General features: G+C 39.5%; 2 protein-coding genes across 4 annotated transcripts in view; both read left to right on the top strand.

Annotated features, from left to right (window-relative positions):
• Window positions 1-9,054, top strand: part of LOC101618515 (WASH complex subunit FAM21-like) — a 36,903-nt gene extending 27,849 nt beyond the window's left edge. Inside the window, exons 23-31 of one of the 2 annotated variants that reach the window (XM_004680650.2) lie at window positions 264-446; window positions 2,396-2,524; window positions 2,645-2,722; window positions 3,278-3,400; window positions 4,119-4,181; window positions 4,528-4,734; window positions 5,548-6,165; window positions 6,919-7,096; window positions 8,711-9,054. In XM_004680650.2, coding sequence (XP_004680707.2) covers window positions 264-446; window positions 2,396-2,524; window positions 2,645-2,722; window positions 3,278-3,400; window positions 4,119-4,181; window positions 4,528-4,734; window positions 5,548-6,165; window positions 6,919-7,096; window positions 8,711-8,850 — 1,719 coding nt within the window. In that variant the 3' untranslated portion in view covers window positions 8,851-9,054. The remainder of the gene's footprint in view (window positions 1-263; window positions 447-2,395; window positions 2,525-2,644; window positions 2,723-3,277; window positions 3,401-4,118; window positions 4,182-4,527; window positions 4,735-5,547; window positions 6,166-6,918; window positions 7,097-8,710) is intronic. The other variant, XM_012723787.1, reaches the window with a different exon arrangement.
• Window positions 9,055-11,829: 2,775 nt separating this feature from the next.
• The window catches only part of ZFAND4 (zinc finger, AN1-type domain 4), a 33,471-nt gene continuing 24,535 nt past the window's right edge, over window positions 11,830-20,765 (top strand). For both annotated transcript variants that reach the window (XM_012723417.1, XM_012723416.1), the window contains exons 1-2: window positions 11,830-12,237; window positions 16,958-17,258. In XM_012723417.1, coding sequence (XP_012578871.1) covers window positions 16,997-17,258 — 262 coding nt within the window. In that variant the 5' untranslated portion in view covers window positions 11,830-12,237; window positions 16,958-16,996. The remainder of the gene's footprint in view (window positions 12,238-16,957; window positions 17,259-20,765) is intronic.

Genomic DNA, 20,765 nt, shown 5'->3' with positions numbered 1-20,765 from the left:
TTATGCTCCTGCTATAAGTGAAACCATCCAGTATTTTTCTTTTTCTTTCTGGTTTATTCCACTAAGCATGATCAGGAGGTGACTTTTTTTAGACAATGTGTGTTCTGGTACATTAGTCTCTCATGTTCTTCTAAGACACACACACACACACACACACACACTCTACCCTTACATTTTCCTACCAGTGATGAACTTGGGGAACCCCTGGGTAGAATTTGTATTTCCAGATGTTTGCTTATTTTTTTCCTTATTTCCATTTTCAGGAAGGACCTTTGACTATACCTACACAGGAAGCAGTCAAGCATTCTGATTTGTTTTCCTCATCATCCCCATTAGACAAAGGAATCAAAAGTAGAACCAAAACTGTTCTCAGCTTGTTTGATGAGGAAGAGGATAAAACAGAAGATCAAAATAGCATCCAAGCTCCAAAGAAAGAACTAGGAAAGGTGAGTGAACAAGAATAAAAGTTCACATCTTTTGAAGAATTAAAGAATCTTGCTTCACAGTGTCAGTTTCTCATGTCAGTTGCTGAAGAAATGAAAGTCCCAGTTTTTCCACATTCTCATCAACCCGCTGACTTTCAGGGAAATAGCCAAAGTATAGTGAAGATGTGGAGAAACTGGAACACTCAGATATTTCTGATGGAAATGTAAAATAGTTCCTATTTATTCATACAGAACTGGGGTACAGGCCAGAGATGCGGAGGGCGAGAGTCTTCACCAAAGACAGAGTGGGGAGCAGAACAGGCAGATCCACGAAGTACACTGCTAAGGGGAGCAGCGGGCGGGTCAGGAGAGGTCTGCCACGCCACGTGCTCACCTCCGGGGCATACGGGAATCGAACTCATGCAGAAGTGGCTTTAGCTTCTTAGTGCAGTGCTTTAACCCGCTGCGCCACCAGGGAGGGCCTGTTAAAGCTTTTTACCCCATGAAATAATAGTTTCACTGCTTGTCTATAAAGAAAAGTGAAAACATATGTTCAACAAGAACTTGAATGTAATGTAATATTTCTAGCAGCTGTATGCATTTACCAAAATAGGAAAGCAACTCAGTGTTGATCAGCTGAAGAAAAGATAAACACAATGTAGTATATCTGTACAATAGATTTTCTATTTGACAATAAAAAGAATGAATTGCTGATATTTCTTACAACATGGCTGGGTGAAAGAAGACTTCATATAGTGTGATTCCATTTATTTGACATGTCCTCAGTGGATATATCTATAGACATAGAAAGTAGATCAGTGGTCACTTGAGTTTGCAGAAAAGGGATGGATGGGAATGGAGAGTGATAGCTAAGAAGTTTGGACTTCCTTTTTAGGTTAATGAGATTATTCTAAACCTGGCTTGTAATGATGTTTGTGTAACTGTGGCTATACTAAAAACCATTGAATTACACCCTCTAAGTGGGAGACTTTTATGACATGAATTTTATCTTCCTAGAAATGTTAAAAAAAAATCCAAACAGGTGGCAGGCCATAGGTTGCCACAGTTTTATTTATTTTTTTTTGTAAATGGGCTAAGGATATTGATTTTTTTTCCTCCAAAAAAGTACTTTATAAAAATTTTATAATATTGATACTATACTATATCCTGTTTATTAATAAGAGCTACATATACTGATACAGATAATTTGTTATATTCTGGTTTCTTACTATGCATGATTTGTACTGTGATTATTATGGTTGTGAAATTTAACATTAGTTGCTGTGTTATATTGGTTTTTTATGTAGTATTCATAGTAATTATTGATAAATTTTTGAAGAGACATTTTGTCAGAAATGAATTTTGTTTCATTTGTGGTTGTTAGTGAAGAAGAAATGGGGATAGATTTTAGAATGTGAATTCTGGGATATTATAGTGCCAGCCTAGTAATGTGAATCAAGTATCCAACATCCTAGCATACAACTCATTTGGAGTCGGTGGATGGGCATAAGGGACGTCGCATGACTAATCCCCTGTGCCAGATCTTAAGCAGCTGACAAGTTAAGGATATGCACGTGACCATACTATACAATCTATTACTAAGTTAGCTGCTGTCAAATCTTCCTTTGGGGATGAGTTAAAATGTATAATTTTGTGTGTTTTCATCTCCAAAATGTTTCTCATTATGGAACGAATGGATGTTTTTTTAAACAGAAAATTCAGACATGACCCAAAGCTTGAAAGGTGATGTATATGTTATCTGTATTTATACATTCACTCTCCACTACTTTTGGTAGCTCATTATTCCATTGTGTGAATCTTTTGATTGGTGCTTAAGCTTTGTGTAACCTGTAGCCACTGTCATGAAGCTACAGGGAATACCTTTCTTGTTTTGTCTTTGCAGCTATGTGCAATTTCCTTGAGGTAAATCCTTAGATGTATAAACACGTGAACTTCCTTCTTTTTCCCAGAGTACTGATCCTGACACCCGCCCTAAGAGCACAGGTGTCTTCCAGGACGAAGAGCTGCTTTTTAGTCACAAGCTGCAGAAGGACAATGACCCAGATGTTGACCTTTTTGCTGGTACCAAGAAAACCAGGGTCAGTTCCCAGTGATGATACTCATCATGGCTTTGTTACTGTATCAGATGTTACCTCAGAGCTTACCTTGCTTGTTTTTAAATTGTTTTGGATATTGAATTTGAGTTTTGTCTGTTCTAGTTAGAGCCAAGTGTTGGGAGCCTGTTTGGGGATGATGAAGATGATGATCTTTTCAGCTCTGCCAAGTCCCAACCTCGGGTATCAAGCCTTTTGTTCTCAATACTTGCATGTATGGGAAAGCTTCTAGGAGAGGAAATTAATGTCCAGTTATATGATTAAAAAACACACACACAGAATTGTGGTCCTTCTTGTTAAATGAACAGCAAATAATGTGCTCACAAGAGTGTTTGTTGTCCCCTCTGTGTTCCCTAACATTAAAAAAAACTGACTCAGATTTTCTAACTGTATCCTAAATTTATTTGATTTTTAAATTTTTATTGAAAAGTGAGTACATACAATATGTGATTAAATAGTTGTGCCTCTCATATACAAAGCTTTAAATCTGAGTGTTAGCCTGTGATATGTTATTCCTCCCCTCTGCCTCCATAGATTTTGTAAGTACTCTATTTTCTTCCAATTCTAGAGGACTCAGTCTTTAGAATTCTGTTTCTCAAATGTTATCTTTGAATTAGTTCAACCCTTACTTGAGAAATGACCTTTAAAACTCGTAAGTCAGTTACTTTTTTGCATTATGATATCTCTTTAACATTTCTGAGGTACTTCTCAAAGACTGTTGGTATTTTTCTTTTGAAGGTACCTGAAAAGAAGAGGATAGTGAAAAAAGACCACTCTGTTTCCTCTTCCAAGAACCAGAAACATCCTGAAGCTACTCAAGGTATCAAGGAAAAAGGCATGTGGAGACCAGAAACATCTCAGGTTAGAACTGTTATGTTGAAAGGTTTCAACCCTTGTTTGCATTCTGTCCAGAGTAACTCTACCATGCAGACCCAAGACCATCTTGAGTTCTCTTACTTAGAGAGGAAATCCCATGTAGGATCTCCTCTTTCGCTATATTTTTTTCCACCCTTATTCATCTCTCCTCTCCATGCTTTAGTCCCATAATGTTTTACCTGATATAACTATAAATTGAATTCCTACATAAAATTATGTAAGGTAAGGTGAAGAATCATCTTCCCACTTGAACCCCTATTTTTCCTCTGGGCTACCTTGCAGTAGAACTACGTTAGTATGCAGTATAAATTACATCTGATACTTAGTTTCCGCTGTGCGTTCCCCTCTTGAACTGGTGCATTAGGCCTCCAACCTCTCTGTAATGGAGCTCCTCCTGAAAATGGGTCAGGATAGAGAAAGTTCCATTTCTGGCTTTCAGCTATCCCTGTATATCTTATTGATGCCTCAGGGTCCTGACCTTAGAAAACCAGGCCCTAGAACTAGCTCATCTCCCTGACTCTTTGCAGGTCTCAGCTTCTTTTCCTTGTAGAACTGGGGAGATGTAAATGCCTTTGCCATTAAAGAATTACAGACAACAACAGGTTTGCTCCTTCATAGACATTTACAGACATAAGTGTAATCCAAGAGACACTTTTCTTTCTTTTTCCCCAATGGATTTTTAACTCAATGTAATTTCATACAGGACTCGCCAGGTCCCGCTCCATTTAAAACCAAAGAGCCATCCCCTCGGATCTGGAAAATACAAGTAATTATAACATGTCTGGAATCTTCATTGCCTGCCTGTGGCATCTATAAACTTTTGGGGATTTTTAATTTTGTCAACAGCTGCCAGGCATTTTCTCATCTCTCCCCTACCCTCTAGTTGTTGCTTCTTGTGTGCTGTGTCTACAACATCTGTTCTTTGAGCCCAGTGGTGGACACAGGTGTATGATCCTCTGTCTTAATTGTAAAACTAGATCGGGAAATTTTCCTGCATTTCTCTTTCTCCTCTCATATACGCATTACACTGAGTCTCTCATCCTGTGTCATAATAAGAACAATAGATGGCCACATGCAAGAAAATAAAGTGTGTTTTCATTTTTCTTCTTCAGGCAAATTTAGCAATTAACCCAGCAACCTTGCTGCCTGCAGCAGTTCCCCAGCTCTCTGGAGCAAAGCCTGTTTTGCCAGAACTGCCTTATCATGCATCTGAACCTGGGAGGAGTCAGGAAAATATGCCTACTCTTCCTGGGAGTGAAGAGCTTGGCGTGAGTTTTGATCTTCCAGCTCAGGCAGACACTTTACACAGTGCAAACAAGGTAATGAAACCACCTTTGCTTGCTTGCTTGCTTGCTTCTTAACCCAAGCATCCTGTATGTGCATTCCTAGTCCATTAATTACATGCAATAGTCGGACCTTGGCTCCCCACTGAAGGAGTCTCCTGTCCTTCCTTTAGCCTTTCCACCCTTCTTCCACCTCCTTAGTTTTGCTTCCACATTGCCTGAATTCATAGGGTTCCATTCTGCTCCGTAGCCACAGTAAAGGTACAGGCTCTCCTACACTACCATGTGGGGGTCTTCTAACCACATGGCTGGCTCCTCATTGCCTGAAGGAGAGCGTTTGAGCTCCCTATTTTGGTACTAAAGTCTTTTATTTATTTAAAGATTTATTTACTTATGCATACAAGAGCTGGGGTGCAGGTCAGAGATTCAGGGGGGTAGGGGGTGGGGTAAGAGAATTCACCAGAGACAGAGTGGGGATCAGAACAGGCAGATCTACTGAAATACACTGCCAAGGGGAGCAGTAGGTACAGGAGAGGTCTGCTGCGCCATGGGGATCAGCTCCCTGGCTGGGGATCTAACTTGTGCTGCAGTGGCTACCTATAGCTTCTTAGTGCTGAGACTTAGTCCCTTGTGCTGCCAGGGAGGCCCTAGAGCCTTTTAGCAGCCTGTTCACCAAAGCTGCCAGCTGCTTCCTCCTTCCCCCGCGCCCCCCCCCCATCATGCACCTTGTCCCGAACATACATACTGGCCTGCTGCTATTGGCTAATGCTGCTTCTGTCAAGAATGTTTTCCTCACTTCTCAAACTTATTTTTTAATCATCGGCTTAATGTGGTCTTTTGCCATTGCAGAGCCGAGTCAAAGTGAAAGGGAAGCGCAGACCACAGACCCGTGCTGCTCGAAGGTTGGCTGCCCTGGAGTCCAGTGAGGCTGAGGACATGAGTGTCCCCAGAAGACCCCTTGCACAATTGCCAGATGGCACTTTTACACCAGATGGCTGTCAGTCACAGCCAAGGGTAGCTGGTAGAGAAGGCAGCTCTGAGGAGGCCACGGCAAGCGCCACTTCAACCCGGGCAGGAAGTTTCATGCCTGTAGTAGACAGAAGCCCCTTTGTGAAATCTCTGGGTCAGTCTCTTGAGGATGACCTTTTTGATTCTGAAGACATCTTTTCCAAGGGCACTGGATCTCAGTCCACAGGGAGAATAAAAGTCAATGTGAAGGCAACAGAGAACAAGGCAAGCCGGCAAGGAGCGAGTAAAGAGGCAAAACCGATGTTTTCTACTCTAGGCGAGACAGGCAGTGATGAAGATATCTTTCAGTCTGTTAAACCAAAACCAGCAAAGAAAACAAATCCCTTCCCTCTCCTGGAAGATGAGGACGATCTTTTCACAAATCAGAAAGGCAAGAAGAAGGAATCAAAAACTAGCAGTCAGCAGGATGTCATCTCAAAAACACAAGATATCTTTGAGGTAATACTGCCTTGTTCTGTGTTAAAGAAAATACTTGATTGACTTTTTTGAGCTATATACATTAAATTTGTTTCATTGTTCCTCGGCATCTACTTCTTAGTAATTATAATTACTGTACTCATAACTCTGAGGACTTACTCAAGGTGTTTTTTGTTTCCTGGCTGACCATAACGGCTGATACAAATGTTGATTTTTTTTTAGTTTTTATCAGAGTATTGCTGCAGTCAGCTTCCTTGACATGCTGCTCTGAGACATATATAAAGCAGGATTGGTTCTTGGGTAAACCTGGGCCTGATTGGAGATGATAGGCAGTAAAAGCTTCAGTGGAATAAATTTGCTGAACAAGTTTATTTAGCATCGGGGACCTGGGAACACCAAAGGAGCTAGGATCAGTACTGTGCTCCCCAAAACTCTCAGAGGGGAGTATCTGATACAAGGGGGAAACAGGTGTTTTAAGATAATTTTAAATGCCATAATGAAAACAGCCCAAACTGTGGATAGAGGTGGGAGGTCCCTGTTAGGTAGGACCACTAGGGAAGGCCTCTCTATAGATCCTTCATTTAAGAAGAATGAGAAGAACTAGTCCTCTCTGAGATCTGGACTGATACATTCTGAAAGAGGGAGCAGGTCACATAACTACCTGAACACTGGTGGTTTGCATTTCTCTAGAGTTTTTTGTTGTTGATGTTGTTAAAGTGTTTGCTGTCAACAAAATTGACTTAAAATTGTTCTGCTTGTTTTTGGCTTAATCAGGATGATATATTTGCGACAGAAGCGATTAAACCCTCACAGAAAACAAGAGATAAGGACAGAACATTTGAATCCAATTTATTTGATGATAACATTGATATTTTTGCTGACCTAACTGTAAAGCCAAAAGAAAAGTCCAAAAAGAAAGTAGAAGCTAAGTCTATATTTGATGATGATACTGGTAAGTGTGGTTTCTGCACAGGACAGTCGTTAACTGTTCAGTGACTTGCTATTTCTCCTACGACCTTTGCTAGCCCCTTACTCCCCAGTAGGTTTCCTTCAGCCTGCTGAGTTAGACTGAGGCTGGATAAGTAAATGAGTGTAGCATTTTGGTGATGCTACTTTTTGGTGTGATAGACATAAAGGACTTTGAAGGAATCTGGAACCTGACCTTCAATTTAGCTTTATCTTAGTATTTTCTTCCCAATGCCAAGCATTGTGAAAGGAAGATGAGAAATTCCGACAAGGGCTGAAGTTAACTGAGATGACTGCCTTGTGCTATAATGCACTTGGTTGAGTCAGCTCTAGCTGGAGAGGGAGTGTCACTGGTTCCATAGAAGGGTGTAGGGCAGGAGACTAAGCATGTAGGTTGTAGTTTAGACTTTGCAACTCACTAAAGAGCTTCAGTGTTTATGAATGTGCTTATTTTCCCTCAAAGGAATTAAGTGTACTTTATTAGTGTAGATCCCTCAATGCTGGTCTTGTGATAAATGTCCTGTGTTGGTGGGTAGGGCTAGGGCTAAGGCCTAGGTTGACTGGGAAAAACTGGTACTATAGTGCCACAGTGCGTCTCTTCTCTAAGCAGGCCATATGCTTTCTGCTTGTACCTGTTTCCCAACTCAAGGTGCAGAATGGACTTTTTCATTACAAAAAAAGTAATGCATGCCTTTTACAGTAGATTAATACTGTTTGGAAAATGTCCAGAGTGAAAAACCACCTTAGAAGTAACTGCTGTCTTGTTTGGTGTGTATCCTTTCAGACATGGTGAAACTAATTTTGATTTGTAAACAGAGAAATATTTTCATTTTCAAAATAACACCTGTTCTGCTATTCTGCTTCATTGTCTCCATGTCAGTATATATAGAGTTCTACTTCCTTATTTTTAGTGGTTGTGTAATATTGCTTTATATTTTACCTACTAGTCTATTGACAGTGATTAGATTGTTTCTAAGTTTTCTTTATTACAAATAATGTCATGATCTTTAATATTTGTGTTTACATATTTTCATGCACACATACTAAAGTGTGTAGGATGGAATCTTAGCGGTCATATTACTGGGTAAATAACATTACTGGGTAACATGAGTCATGTGAGCACTAGACTTAGAGAAACGCAAAGCACTAATGTAGTAGTAAAGCTTTAGGTTCTTATTTTTGAGACGTCTCCAATAGGTGCATTTATTCTCAAACAGGGTGAGAAGTGGATTTCTGTTTGCTAACTTTTATTGCTCTTTCCTTTTAAAATTCACTGGGAAAGCACTGTAGAAATGTGTATAATCTCACAGATAGTAAAGTTAGACTGGTGATCACTTATCCTGCCTTTTCCTTCTGCATGTGATCATACATACAACTTGGTAGCTGAAACAAAATGTGCTTAAAGAGAACCTGTAAATTGACTGTGATCATAAAATTTGATTAGTTGCAGAGTTAGGAAATCTGAGGCATGGCTCAATCATACTGTTTCTTCATATACTGTTAGCAGATTTGCATTTTTTGTGGTTTATATAGATATGTCTTAAGAGCACCCATTTTCTTGACTATTCATCAAGTCTCTTTTTTTCTTTTCTTTTTAAAGATGATATCTTCTCCTCTGGTATCCAGTCTAAGACAACTAAAACAAAAAGTCACTCTTCACAGGCAGCACCTGAAGCAAGATCTGAACAGAAGGTGTCCAGTATATTTGATGATCCCTTGAATGCCTTTGGAGGCCAATAGAGCATACAGAGTTACCACATCTCACTGTTCAGCTACATTCTTGAGTTATATTGATGCTTTTATGCTCATTGTCTTAACTGAATTACAAAAAGTAAATACTGAAACAGTTGACCTCTTAACCAATGCACTTAATATTTTTTTGCACTAGTTTAAATCATGCTTAATACTACATAATAAAAAATGTTTCACGTTTTTTAAAAACTATTATTTAATAGTTATTGGTTATTATTTAATACTTGGTAGGACCACAGTATGATTTAGGACATGTTAGAGAAGAAATCTATTTGTAGCTTTCATGGATAACAGGGAGTACCCAAAATAGCAAATTCCAGACAGTGATCACAAATCCTTAAATGGGTGGAAGCTCTAGCTTAGTCATGGCATGAACAAGTGTAAAGGAAGAGAATATATATTTCATGAGTCTTAGCAATGGGAGGGGAGGTTTTCTGTGATTGCACTGAATTCTGAGGCTGCATCTACAGGTCCACCAAGACAGAGTTTGGCAAATTATGACTCTCTACTGTCTGTTTTTGGAAATAAGGTTTATTGAGACAAATCATACCTGGTCATCTTCAACCCTGTGTATATAATACCAGAGATAAGTGTTGTGACAGAGACTGGCCACCGCAATACCTAAGATATTTTTTACCCAACCCTTTACAGAAAATTCGCTAACCCTTGTTCTGAGACATCCATTTCCATTCCTTGAAGTTTTGCATCATTTTGTGAAAGAAGGTAATATTAGAAAAAATGTTAGTACTGTTAAAAAAATGTTAGTACTGTTCCAGCGAACTCTTCAAACATGGAAATGTTCTAAACTCTGTAGTCCAATGTAGTAGCCAGTAGCCACATGGATGGTTGACTCAATATAGTTTGTTTCCTGTGCTATGTCTTCTTGGTATTCAGTCCATAACCCAGGCACAGCCTGTGGGTAGACTAGATTTATCTTTACCAAGTCTGAAACCACTAACTTCTTTGTTGGGTACTTTGGAGATTGATTTGGGAATTGTTCATCCTTGGAGTAAGAGATTTTTTTTTTACAGCCTCTACAGATCAGCTGCTTGTACTGCTCTTCTGTAAGAATGGCCCAAGGACAGAACACACTGATTACTAGTTACCTACTCCTTTTTTCCTACTCTTTTTGGTTCATCTATCAGATTTCCTTCCAGTAACTGATAAACATTTGAATTTTTATATTGAGAGTTAGATTAAAATCTGGTTCTTCCATTTAGAATAGTTTGAGGGCAGTCAAATTGCCTTCTTTTAGTTTTCTCCTCTTGCCCACTAGACGTTTCAGCACCAGCCTTGCAGGATGGTGATGGGAGATGATATATACAAAGACTTTTTTAAACTATTACTATGTGAGACATCAAAGTTGATGATTTGGGAACAAATGCTTTGGCCAAGGTAACAGCTTACAGTGTTGGAAAATGAGGTTTAAATTCATCAGCCTGTCTCCCTTTGATAAGTGGGGAGGCAGGTGGAGATACTAAGTTTTTGATTTATTGAATCACGCCATAGCCACTATTCTTTGGCTCTAGCATACAAAGGCAGTAGGTCATACTTATATTCAGGGGGCTCCAATCTATTAAAAGTGTGGAGTTTAAGGCACCAGTGGTTAGAGAACCTGAGGATGAAAACCTAGTGCTGGGGCTCTCCCTGGTGGTGCAGCAGCTTGGAGCGCTGCACTGCGAAGCTGGCTGTGGTCACTTCAGTGCAAATTTGATCTCCTTACCTGGAGGTGATCTACACGGTGTGGCAGACCTCTTCTGACCTTCCTGCTGCTCCCCTCAGCAGAGTACTTCATTGATCTGTGGGTTATTCTCCCAACTCTGTCTCTGGTGAATTCTCTCATGGCCCTTGCACCTCTGGCCTGTACCCCAGTTCTGTATGTATAAATAACATCTTTTAAAAAATAGGAATTTTTAAAAAGAAAGCCCAGTGCTTCACCACAAACTCCAATATATGCTTAGTAATTTGCTGAATTTTGAAGATTAATTAGTGGGGTAAGGGAGGGCACTCAGAAGAATGAGAAAAGGGAATTCAGACAACTGTATTGGGTTCACTGGTCAGAAGATGAGTGAAACTTATCATTGTCAGTTGAGTAATCTGCCTAGTGAAACGGGTCATTTGGGTTGGAGACTAATTATTGGATTTAGAGCCACTTGGGTGGGGAGTTAAGGGGGAAAAGCAGCAGTAGTGACCAATCTCAGGCTTGTGTTGTCTTGGAAGCCTGTTAGGGTGTACACAGGGACTCAGCAAGTTGGGAATGAAAACGGGGAAGAATAGATGGTTTTATCCAATGCTGGGATTTAACAGCCTAACCTACACACTTACACACTTAGATACCTTGCTTACAGTTGTTTCAAACCTCGTTGAGGAATAAGTGGTTAACGCCTATTGAGGTTTTTACCCTTGTCCGCAACCGGGCATGGCTGTGCTCTCATAGGCAGGTGAGTCAGTTGAAGCGTGAAACCTTAGGAGACGGTGAGGTATAGGGAGGGGTATCCGTGCAGGGCAGATGGACTTAGAACACACTAGGAGTGTCCAGGCTCTGGAATGGCCTCGACTGGACAGCCTCCCAGAACCCTTTTTGCCCGGAGCGTGTCAGTGAAGGTGCTCTCCACGCCCTCGCGCCGCGCGGCGATCAGAGACCGATCCTGCCACCCCCAGCAGGCTGTGCGACTGGTCGCCAGCCCGCCCGCTTCCTTCCCTGTCAGGTGTCCACTGTTAACCAAAAAGGGTCAACATCCGGGCCTCTCCTAACCGACAACCACCACCAACCTGCTTTGGAAGCCGTGGCTACCGAGCAACCGCCGGCGTCCTGCAACCAGGTCCCGCCCCCGCCCGCGCTGATTGGAAGGCTACGTGAGTGCCGGCGAGCGATTGGTACACGGCGTCACAAAGGGGCGGGGGCAGGGCGGCCGCGGAGCGTTGCTCTTCTGTGTCTGTCCCGGCGTCGCTCGCCTGGCCGCGCCTCCCGGTAGGCCTGCGGGCAGGCGAGCGAGTGGACCAGAAGCCGGCGAGGGCCAGCGGGCCGAATGGCTAGGGCGCCTGGGGCCGTGGGCCGCTGAGCCGGACCGCTACTGCCGCCTGCCTCCGCAGGCCGGAGAGGGGCGCAGACCACTCGGTGCTGGGCGGTCGGGCGGCGCCCCCTCCACCGCCGCTCTCACAGCTACCGGCCGCGGCGCGGCGAACCGCCTCTGTCGAGAAAACAGCCTTCACTTTCTGTCCCTCCGCGAGCACCGCGCGGGCTTCCGCGCCCCGCCGACCGGAGCTGACCTCCGGAGTCTCAGATTCGGACTCCGAGCCCGAACCCTGCCTTCCGCGGCTGGCCGGTGCGTCTGGCTGGCCGGAGTTTACCTTGGAGGAGCACAGGCTGCGCAGGTGACTCAGTGGGGCCCCCCTTCTGCACTCTGAAGGCTGTCTGGGGCCGGAGGATTCCCCAGCCCCACGAGAAAATTGCTTTCTGTTAGGTTTGGGTGTAATTCCGTGACTTATATGTGAAACTCAAGATACTTTCACATATTACTAAGAACAGTTAAGTAGAAGTCGACATTTTTAATGGCTTCATAATAGTCGGGATCTCAGTAAATTGGGGGAAAAGTTGAAAAGAACTCCTTAGAGGACTAAGCATCTTTACTGCAGAGGAAGAAGCTGATTTCCAATTCTGCATGACCTATTCAGCGCTATCATCGTCTTACTCTCTTTAACTTCCCTTTTATGCTAGGCGGTTGTCTTTTCTGTAACCTTTTCAGAAGAGATGAGCAAAACGTTCGAGGAGTTGATTTAGAAATTGAGACGCAATTAAGTATTTTTACTTAATTGCTTACTATATTTTTAAAACGACTTTTAAACCTCTGAAAGTTTTTCCCCTCTACTTTTTTTTTTTTAAAGATTTATTTATTTATGCTTACAGAACTGGGGTATAGGCCAGAGGTGTGGTGGGTGAGAGGGTTCAGCAGAGACAGAGTGAGGAGCAGGACAGGACTACTGATGAAGTACACTGCTGAGGGGAGCAGCGGGCGAGTCAGGAGAGGTCTGCCGCGCCATGTTGGTAGCTCCCTGGCCAGGAATTGAACTTGTACTGCAGTGGCCGCAGAGAGCTTCATAGTGGGATGCTTTTAACCCGTTGTGCCACCAAGGAGAGACTCCCCCTCCCACCCCCCTTCATCTTTTTAAGTAGTTCGTCATTTCCCATCATGACTTTGAATCTTCATTGTCTCTCTTTTTCCAGCATCTCCATAGAATGTGCTCAGTCCAGCAAGACCAGTCACCACTTTCAGAAGCTGTGTGCCTGCTCAGCTTTTAATCCTGGCTGGGTCTTTGGCCTGCATCAGCCTCCCTTTGCCCCCCTGCTATCTTCTAGTCTTCCATTCTCTCTCAACCAGATTTCATGGCCTTTTTGTCTTCTGTTTTAGTGATTTCTACTTCTAAGAAGTTTGACTATTTCTAGAGGCTTACATTTTCAGTTTTGAATTTGGTTACTAGTCTTGCTGAAAATTACTCCATTGATTAGGGCCCAAACTTTTCATGGGTAGGCCAGCAGAATTAGTGCTATATTAGGTTGTTATTTTTCTTTTAACTTATTAGTTGCTTTATCCATTCTCTGTGAAGTACTTCCAAATCTGTATTTCTGTTACCTTTTCTACCTCCAGTTTATTTATTATTTTCAGGATATTACTATAGAAGAATATTGTGGTGAAGGAAATGCTACTTCTATGAATTACTTGGGCAGGCACTAGTCACCAATGTTTTTATTTCTGTTACGTTGTTTCAACATTCCAAAGTTGCTAGAGCTGCTTCTTTATAGATAGGGTTGGTGTTGATTTGGGGGGAACAGACAGTGATAATTCTGTAATATTCTTAATTGATGTAGCATGATAACTATGTTCTTAAGAACTGACATTACCTAAAGCCATACTACAAAAGCAGTTATTTCAGTGAGGGCAATAGCAGACACTAGGGATTAGCTTCAGGCAAGATACTTTTCCAGCAGGCATTTCAATGTACTAAAGATAGTAAGAAGCAAATCTTGGGCAATTTATTGAAGGGTAATTGCCTTTTACTGTACCACCAATATTATTAACCCTGTATTTTGTGCTATTTATTTTATTGCTTATTACTGTGATAGTTTAGCAACACTCAAAGCAGCTGTCCAAATTTCCTTCTCTTTAGGACCATTAGCAATCTGCACAGTATATTTCAGGTTCATTAGTTAATTATACTTCCTATTAGTGTTAAAATTTTTATCCTCTAGCAGAAACTCCTGTATGTGCATGCATGGTATGAGTTGGATAAACTTTGTTGGGCTTCATTTGGTGTGAATCATAACATGATTCCCATGGGAAACCATAGTAACTTCTGGAGCATAACCAAGCATACTCTTATCTCTAAAATAGGATTAATACCTTGCATGTGTCACAGATTTGTTCTAAGATCTACAAAGATCAGTTGAGAGAATTAATATTTAGATTTCATTGGACAAACCAAATGAATTCCAGTATGTATAAAACACTGTGCTAGATGATGTTATATATGTTCCTCCTTTTAGTAACCTACAGTTTATTGGGGTGAAAAAAACAAACATGTAAAAATTAAATCAATCGTTATGGGCTAGGGCATACTCATATACATATATATGTGTACACACACACACACATATATGAGTGCAAAGCATTGACAGAAAATCATGAAAGGTTTTGTGGGGCAATTGCTACTTGAACTGAGTATCTTAAAACATTTGGGTTCTTGTCAAGTAGCCAAATGTGGGGATGATGATGATGACTTGACCAAAAGCAGGTGCAGTGATGTAGAAGCCTATGCCTGTACTGAATCTGCAATTGCAAATGATTAGAGGGTTGGTGTGATAGCTGTGTGCAGGGTGAGATGAGGTATGAAAATAAGAAAGACTGGACTGGAGGTGAGATGCATGCTCTTAGCCTTTCTAAGTCATCTAGATTTTATTCAACAGATTGTGAGAAAACATTGCAGGATCCAGAGTTGAGAAATAATGTGATTAGTTCTACATTTTTAAAAGATAACTGTGCTCTAAATATTTTATCACTGGAAAAATGTGAGTTGAAATCAAGAGATAACCACTATCTACTATTAGATTACCAAATTCTAGAACACTGACAATAGTGAATTCTGTGAAGGATAGGAAACAATGGGAAGTTGCACAGCTACTTGAAAGACTTTGGCAATTTCTGACAAATTGGAACATACTCTTCCTATATGATCCAGCAGTTGTACTTATTGGTATTTACTCAAAAGAACTGAAATTTATCCTCACACACAAAGCTGCATACAGATAACTGTAATGGTTTACTGACAATTGCCAAAATTTGAAAGCAATAAAGCTGTCCTTTAGTAAGTGAATGGGTAAATAAACTGTGACAAATGGAAACAAATGGAAGCAGCAATATAAAGAAATGAGTTCCCAAATCATAAAAAGATAGGAGGAAACCTGTATGCATATTACTGAGTGGAAGAAACCAATTTGAAAAACTACACAGTATGATTCCAATTATATGACATCCTGGCAAATGTCAAAGGTGAAACTCTGAGGACACCACACTGAGAACACCAGTGGTTGCTAAAGTTTTAGGAGAAGGGAGGAACAAATTGAGCAAAGTGGACATTTAGTGTAGTGAAACTATTCTGTATGGAGCTATAATGGTGGTTATGTCATTACACATTTGTCAAAAACATAGGATGTACAACACCAAGAATGCGCCCTAGTGAAAACTGTGCCCTTTGGTGATACGGTGTCAATGTTGGTTCATTGAGAGCAACTGATATACTACTGTGGTGTAAGATGTTGCTAATGGGGAAGGCTAACATTCCTATATGTGTTGAAGATGTGAGTGTAAGGAATATTTGGGCACTTACTGTACTTTTGAGTTTTGCTGGGAAACTTAAAATGCTCTAAAATAGGAAGTTTATTTAAAAGGGAAACAATGTTAGGTTTTAGACTCATTTCCCTCATTAGTATGAATTGATAGTTTCTATTAAATATATTCTAGTATAGAAGAATTTTGTGACTTTGTGACCTCTCCCCTTGCTAAATGTAGATAACTGAAATTTACTGAACTATGTGGTAATATGAATCCCTAATCCCATTTTTATTAAGTCTTTTTAAAAGTATAATTTTTGGTATTAGAAGGGAATGAACTGAAAAAGTAAAGGCAGGGGTTAAGAATTCTATCTAGGTTAGGAAAATTGCTCAATTGCGCATTAATGAGTCTTAAGTCCTAATTAATGTGGATGGAGAAGGTGACATTACAGAAATATTATGTATTGTTAGTATTAATTTGCCTGGATGTCATGGGAATGAAGGAACAATCTGAAATGATCTTTTCATGCCTTCAGTGACTAAATTTGTGGTGGTTCTCTTATCCAAGATGGAGACTACAGGACAAAGGAAGTTTGTAGGAAAGATGATTCATTTTGGGCATATTGGATTTCAGGTGTCTAGAGTCCAATTTTAGCCATGTGGAATATCATGCCTATAGAATGAAGATGTAGGTTATTACTCAAACCATACTCTTTCACAAGTAACTATTTCTTCAAACCTATTTCTGTGAAAATAGTGCTGACTTTAGTATATATCCTTTTGATTAAAAAAATTAAAAATTTATCATCCGTCCTTTTTGATGCTAGTACTTTCTACTTCCTAGGGATCACTTTTTGTTCACATACTGATACCCTTCTCCAGCTCTGAAGCATTAATCATTCTGAAATAAATTCAGAAGTTTATCCACTTTAGAGAATAATTCCCAACTTTTTCTCTGAGGCCACTATTTCCTAAACATCAAAACCAGACAGATACAAAAATAAAATTGTAAACAAGTGTGCTGAGCTCTGGTAAGATAAAGAAAAGCTGTCAAAAAATATACCTGTTCATAATCTTACAGTCTTACAGTCTAGTTGGGAGACCAATTTCAGAGACAAATATGAAAAGTTATAGATTAGACATAATTAAGCACTAAGATTATATCTGGCACTGTCTGAAAGATTGTTATGGACCAGCATTTTTCAGAAAGTCTTTATAAAGGATAAACACTTTCAGATAAACTTGTTTAAAAAATTTATTATTTTGTAGGTACAGAACTCAAAACATGAACAGCGACATATATTACCAATGTTCAAGGCTGATTTGGCTAGAACTGGAATACAGTTGCCGACAACATATTCCAGGGGAATCAGAAGAGTCAAAGTAATGGATAACAGGAAAGAACCTCCATTCTTCAATGAAGATAACGTGGAACCATTTTATTACAAACTTCCTTTCTATGCTACCATGGAACTCTTCATCGAAACATTAACTGGAACTTGTTTTGAGCTGAGAGTTTCACCCTTTGAAGCTGTTATTTCTGTGAAAGCAAAAATTCAAAGATTGGAAGGTACTAGTATTATGACTTACTAACTTCTTATGGAGAAAGTGTGAAACGTACATGGAATTAAAAAAAAAAAATACTCCCGTTCTGCACACTCCTTGCTTAGCTTTCATAATTTTCAGCTCATAAATGATCTTGTTCCATTCCTGTGTTCCCTTAGCCCTATTCCTCCTCCTCTTTTTTTTTTAAAGATTATTTTAATGCATACAAGAACTGGGGTACAGAGGTGGGTGGTGTGGTGGGTGAGAGGATTCACCAGAGACAGAGTGGGGAGCAGGGCAGGCAGAATGACTGAAACACACTGCTGAGGGGAGCAATGGGTGAGACAGGAGAGGTCTGTTGTGCCATGTGTCAGCTCCCTGACTGGAATGAAATTTGTGCTGCAGTGGCTTCAGACAGCTTGATAGTGCTGTGCGTTAACCAGTTGTACTACAGAGGGCTCAGCCCCATTCCTCTTTGGTCAGATTCTTTTGACTCAGATCCCTGGCATCATCTTTAGTATGAAGTAATATTTCAAAAGAGTTTCTCAGTGGGTTATTAAGAATTATAACTACCTTACAGTTTTGTTTTGTTTTTTTAAAGATTTATTTATTTGTACATACAGAAGTGGGGTACAGGCCAGAGGCTCAGGGGCAGCGAGAGGCTTCATCAGAGACAGAGTGGGGCACAGAACAGGCAGATCGACAAAGTACACTGCTGAGGGGAGCAGCAGGCGGACAGGAGAGGTCTGCCATGCCATGTGGTCACCTCCGGGGCAGGCAGGGATCGAATTCATGCGGAAGTGGCATTAGCTTCTCAGTGCTGTGCTTTAACCCGCTGCGCCACCAGGGAGGGCCACCTTACAGTTTTTAATGGGAAATAGTAATTGAGTTCCCTTTTAGTGACCCTGTTTACTTCATATACTGCTTTGTGAATTTTTTTAATGTTGAGATTTTCTGAGAAGAATTTTTGGCTTATATTTACATTTATTTGAAATTTCTTCTATAACAAGAATATTGAATGTTTAATATCTTTCTTGTGGTATGTTTGTTTGTGGAAAGTATATTAATTTGTGTTAAAAGTAGTCTTTTTCTTTGTACTTTGCAGATTTGTGAAAAAGTGATATTTGACATGGTTTTTTAAATCCAATATTGGCTAGAAAATTAAATTATTCTACATTACAGTAAATGGCTCTTTGGTTTTCAAGTCAGCTGCAACTTGCATGTAATTAAAGGTGGTGACTAGCATTGCTCTCCAGCTGAAATTAAATTCTGAGTTATAGAAGGATGAGAGGAGGCTTGAAATTTTTTAGGTTTGTAAAATCAAGGATCCTGGAATACGTTTGTGAATTCTTGGTGCTCCAATACTTACTTTTTATTTAGTGGCCAACTTACTATATCAACTGTGGAACACAAAGCTTTTGCTCTTCAAGTGATTTGGTGAGATATGGAATCAGAAGTTTATTTTGACTTTGTCTTCTTGTTTATGGAATGGTTGTAATCTCTTCTTAGGAGCAGGAAGTTAAAACCCTCTTGTGATTTTTGTGTTGACGCAATCATGCATCCCTGGCATGAATTACTTTTGGCCATGGTAAATAACCTTTTTAACTATACAGCTAGCTTCTGTTTGCTAGTATTTGTTAAGGATATGTGCGGCTATACCCATAAAGCATATTAGCCTGTGATTTCATTTTCCTGTAATATCTTTGTCTTGCTTTAATAATTATTAGTAATACTGGTTTGAATGAATGAATTGAAAAGGGTTTTCATCCTCTTTATTTCCCCCCTTGTTTATCTTTTTAGCTATATATTTTGAGTTGTTTTCTTTGTGGTTGTCCTTGAAAAACAGCATGTTAAAGTATAAACAATCACATTCAGATTACTACCTGCTCAATGTACAAAAACATTGTCGCTAAATAGTTTAATCTTCCCATTTATGCTTTATTGTCATACATCGCATCTTTCTACATTGTGTCCCTCACCATACACTTAAAACTATTTATTCAGTTGTTTTTAAGTCAGATAGGACAAACGAAGTTATAAACAAAACCTGTTGATGCTATCTTTTATGTTTATAAGTTGTCTTTATCAATGTCCTTTGTTACTTTGCATGAATTCAAATTAGTCTATAGTGTCCCCTTTTAGCTTAAAGGATTCATTTTCATATTTGTTGTCTGCTAGTGATAAAATCTCATTTTTGTTTGCCTGGGATTGTCTTAATTTCTTATTTTTGGAGGTTAAAAATCATTATATATGGAATTATTGTTGAAAGTTATTTTTCCTTTTAATAATTTCAGTGTCATCTACGTTTCTGATTATGTGGTGTCCATTGAAGCTCTTGGAAACATCAGTTAATGTTTTTCACCATATGATATTTTGTGTCTTATATTTTAAATGTGCTTTTCTTTTTTTATCTCTAGGATACCGAAAGTTTGTTAAAAGCACAGATTTTGAGTTGTTTGCTCACTATAATATGCAGTTGACTCCTGAACAAGTGTGGGGGTTGAGGTACTTACCCCATGTGCAATTGAAAATCTTGAGTATATCTGGTATCTTATTAATTTGTAATTTACCTTCCCTTTTTTGATTTTGTACAAATGGATAATATCCTTATTTTTAACATGAATGGAGGCATATTATGTATATAACCTTTTCTACCTTGCTTTTTATACTAAATAATATATCTTGGATATTGCTGAAAATTGTTTTCTAACTGTGTTATTCCTTTACAGTTTAAAGAAGTTCTTTTACTATTTTTTGGCATGCTAGTTTAGTGGTGATATCTTTTTGTTCTTGTTTCTCTGGGTAACTCATACTTTTCTTCAATTCTGAATGTTAACCTTGTTGGGTAAAGTTTTCATGTTTGCAAGTGTTTTCCTTTCAACATTCTTTTTGTCTCTAATGTTTCTGTTGAAAAATGCTGCTGTTTCCTTCCTATGTGAAAAGCTGCTTTTTCTCTCATTCTTTTTCAATTTATTTTCCCAAACACCATCACTTTCTTCTTTTCTATTTCTCTCTTAACCTCAGAACCCTCATACTGTTTATTGACATCTGCTATTTTATCAAGTCATCTGCTGTGTGAATGCTCAACATTTTAGAAATCATTCTAACTTACTTTTGTGTACATAATTCTCTCAAAATTCCTCCATTTTGATCAAAATTACTGTATTTCATCTTTCCTTATGACTGAATATTCTGTAGAGTGGACCTACCATATTTTATTGATCCAGTCACCTATTGATGGGCATTTAGGCTGCTTTCAGATCCTGACTAAGACAAAAAATGGTGATACAAACATTGTAGAACATTATATAACAACATATGTATTGTTGTTGATGATTTCCTGTTCTTTGGGTAAATGCCCAAGAGTGGGATTGCTGGGTAGTACTGTATATCTATTTTTAGTTTCTTAAAGGTAAAACTATGATTGCATTCATAATGTTTGCAGCAGTTTACCTTCCCACTATTAGTATATGGTATTTCTCATTCTCCACATCCTCTTCAATACTTTTGGGTGGAAGTCCTTTTTTTTTTT

Source organism: Condylura cristata, unplaced genomic scaffold (genome assembly GCF_000260355.1).
Source record: "Condylura cristata isolate star-nosed mole 26May11 unplaced genomic scaffold, ConCri1.0 scaffold00011, whole genome shotgun sequence".
Classification (NCBI taxonomy): Eukaryota; Metazoa; Chordata; class Mammalia; order Eulipotyphla; family Talpidae; genus Condylura; species Condylura cristata.
The sequence above is the reverse complement of the archived record's forward strand: the minus strand, read 5'-3'. Positions and strand labels throughout refer to the sequence as shown.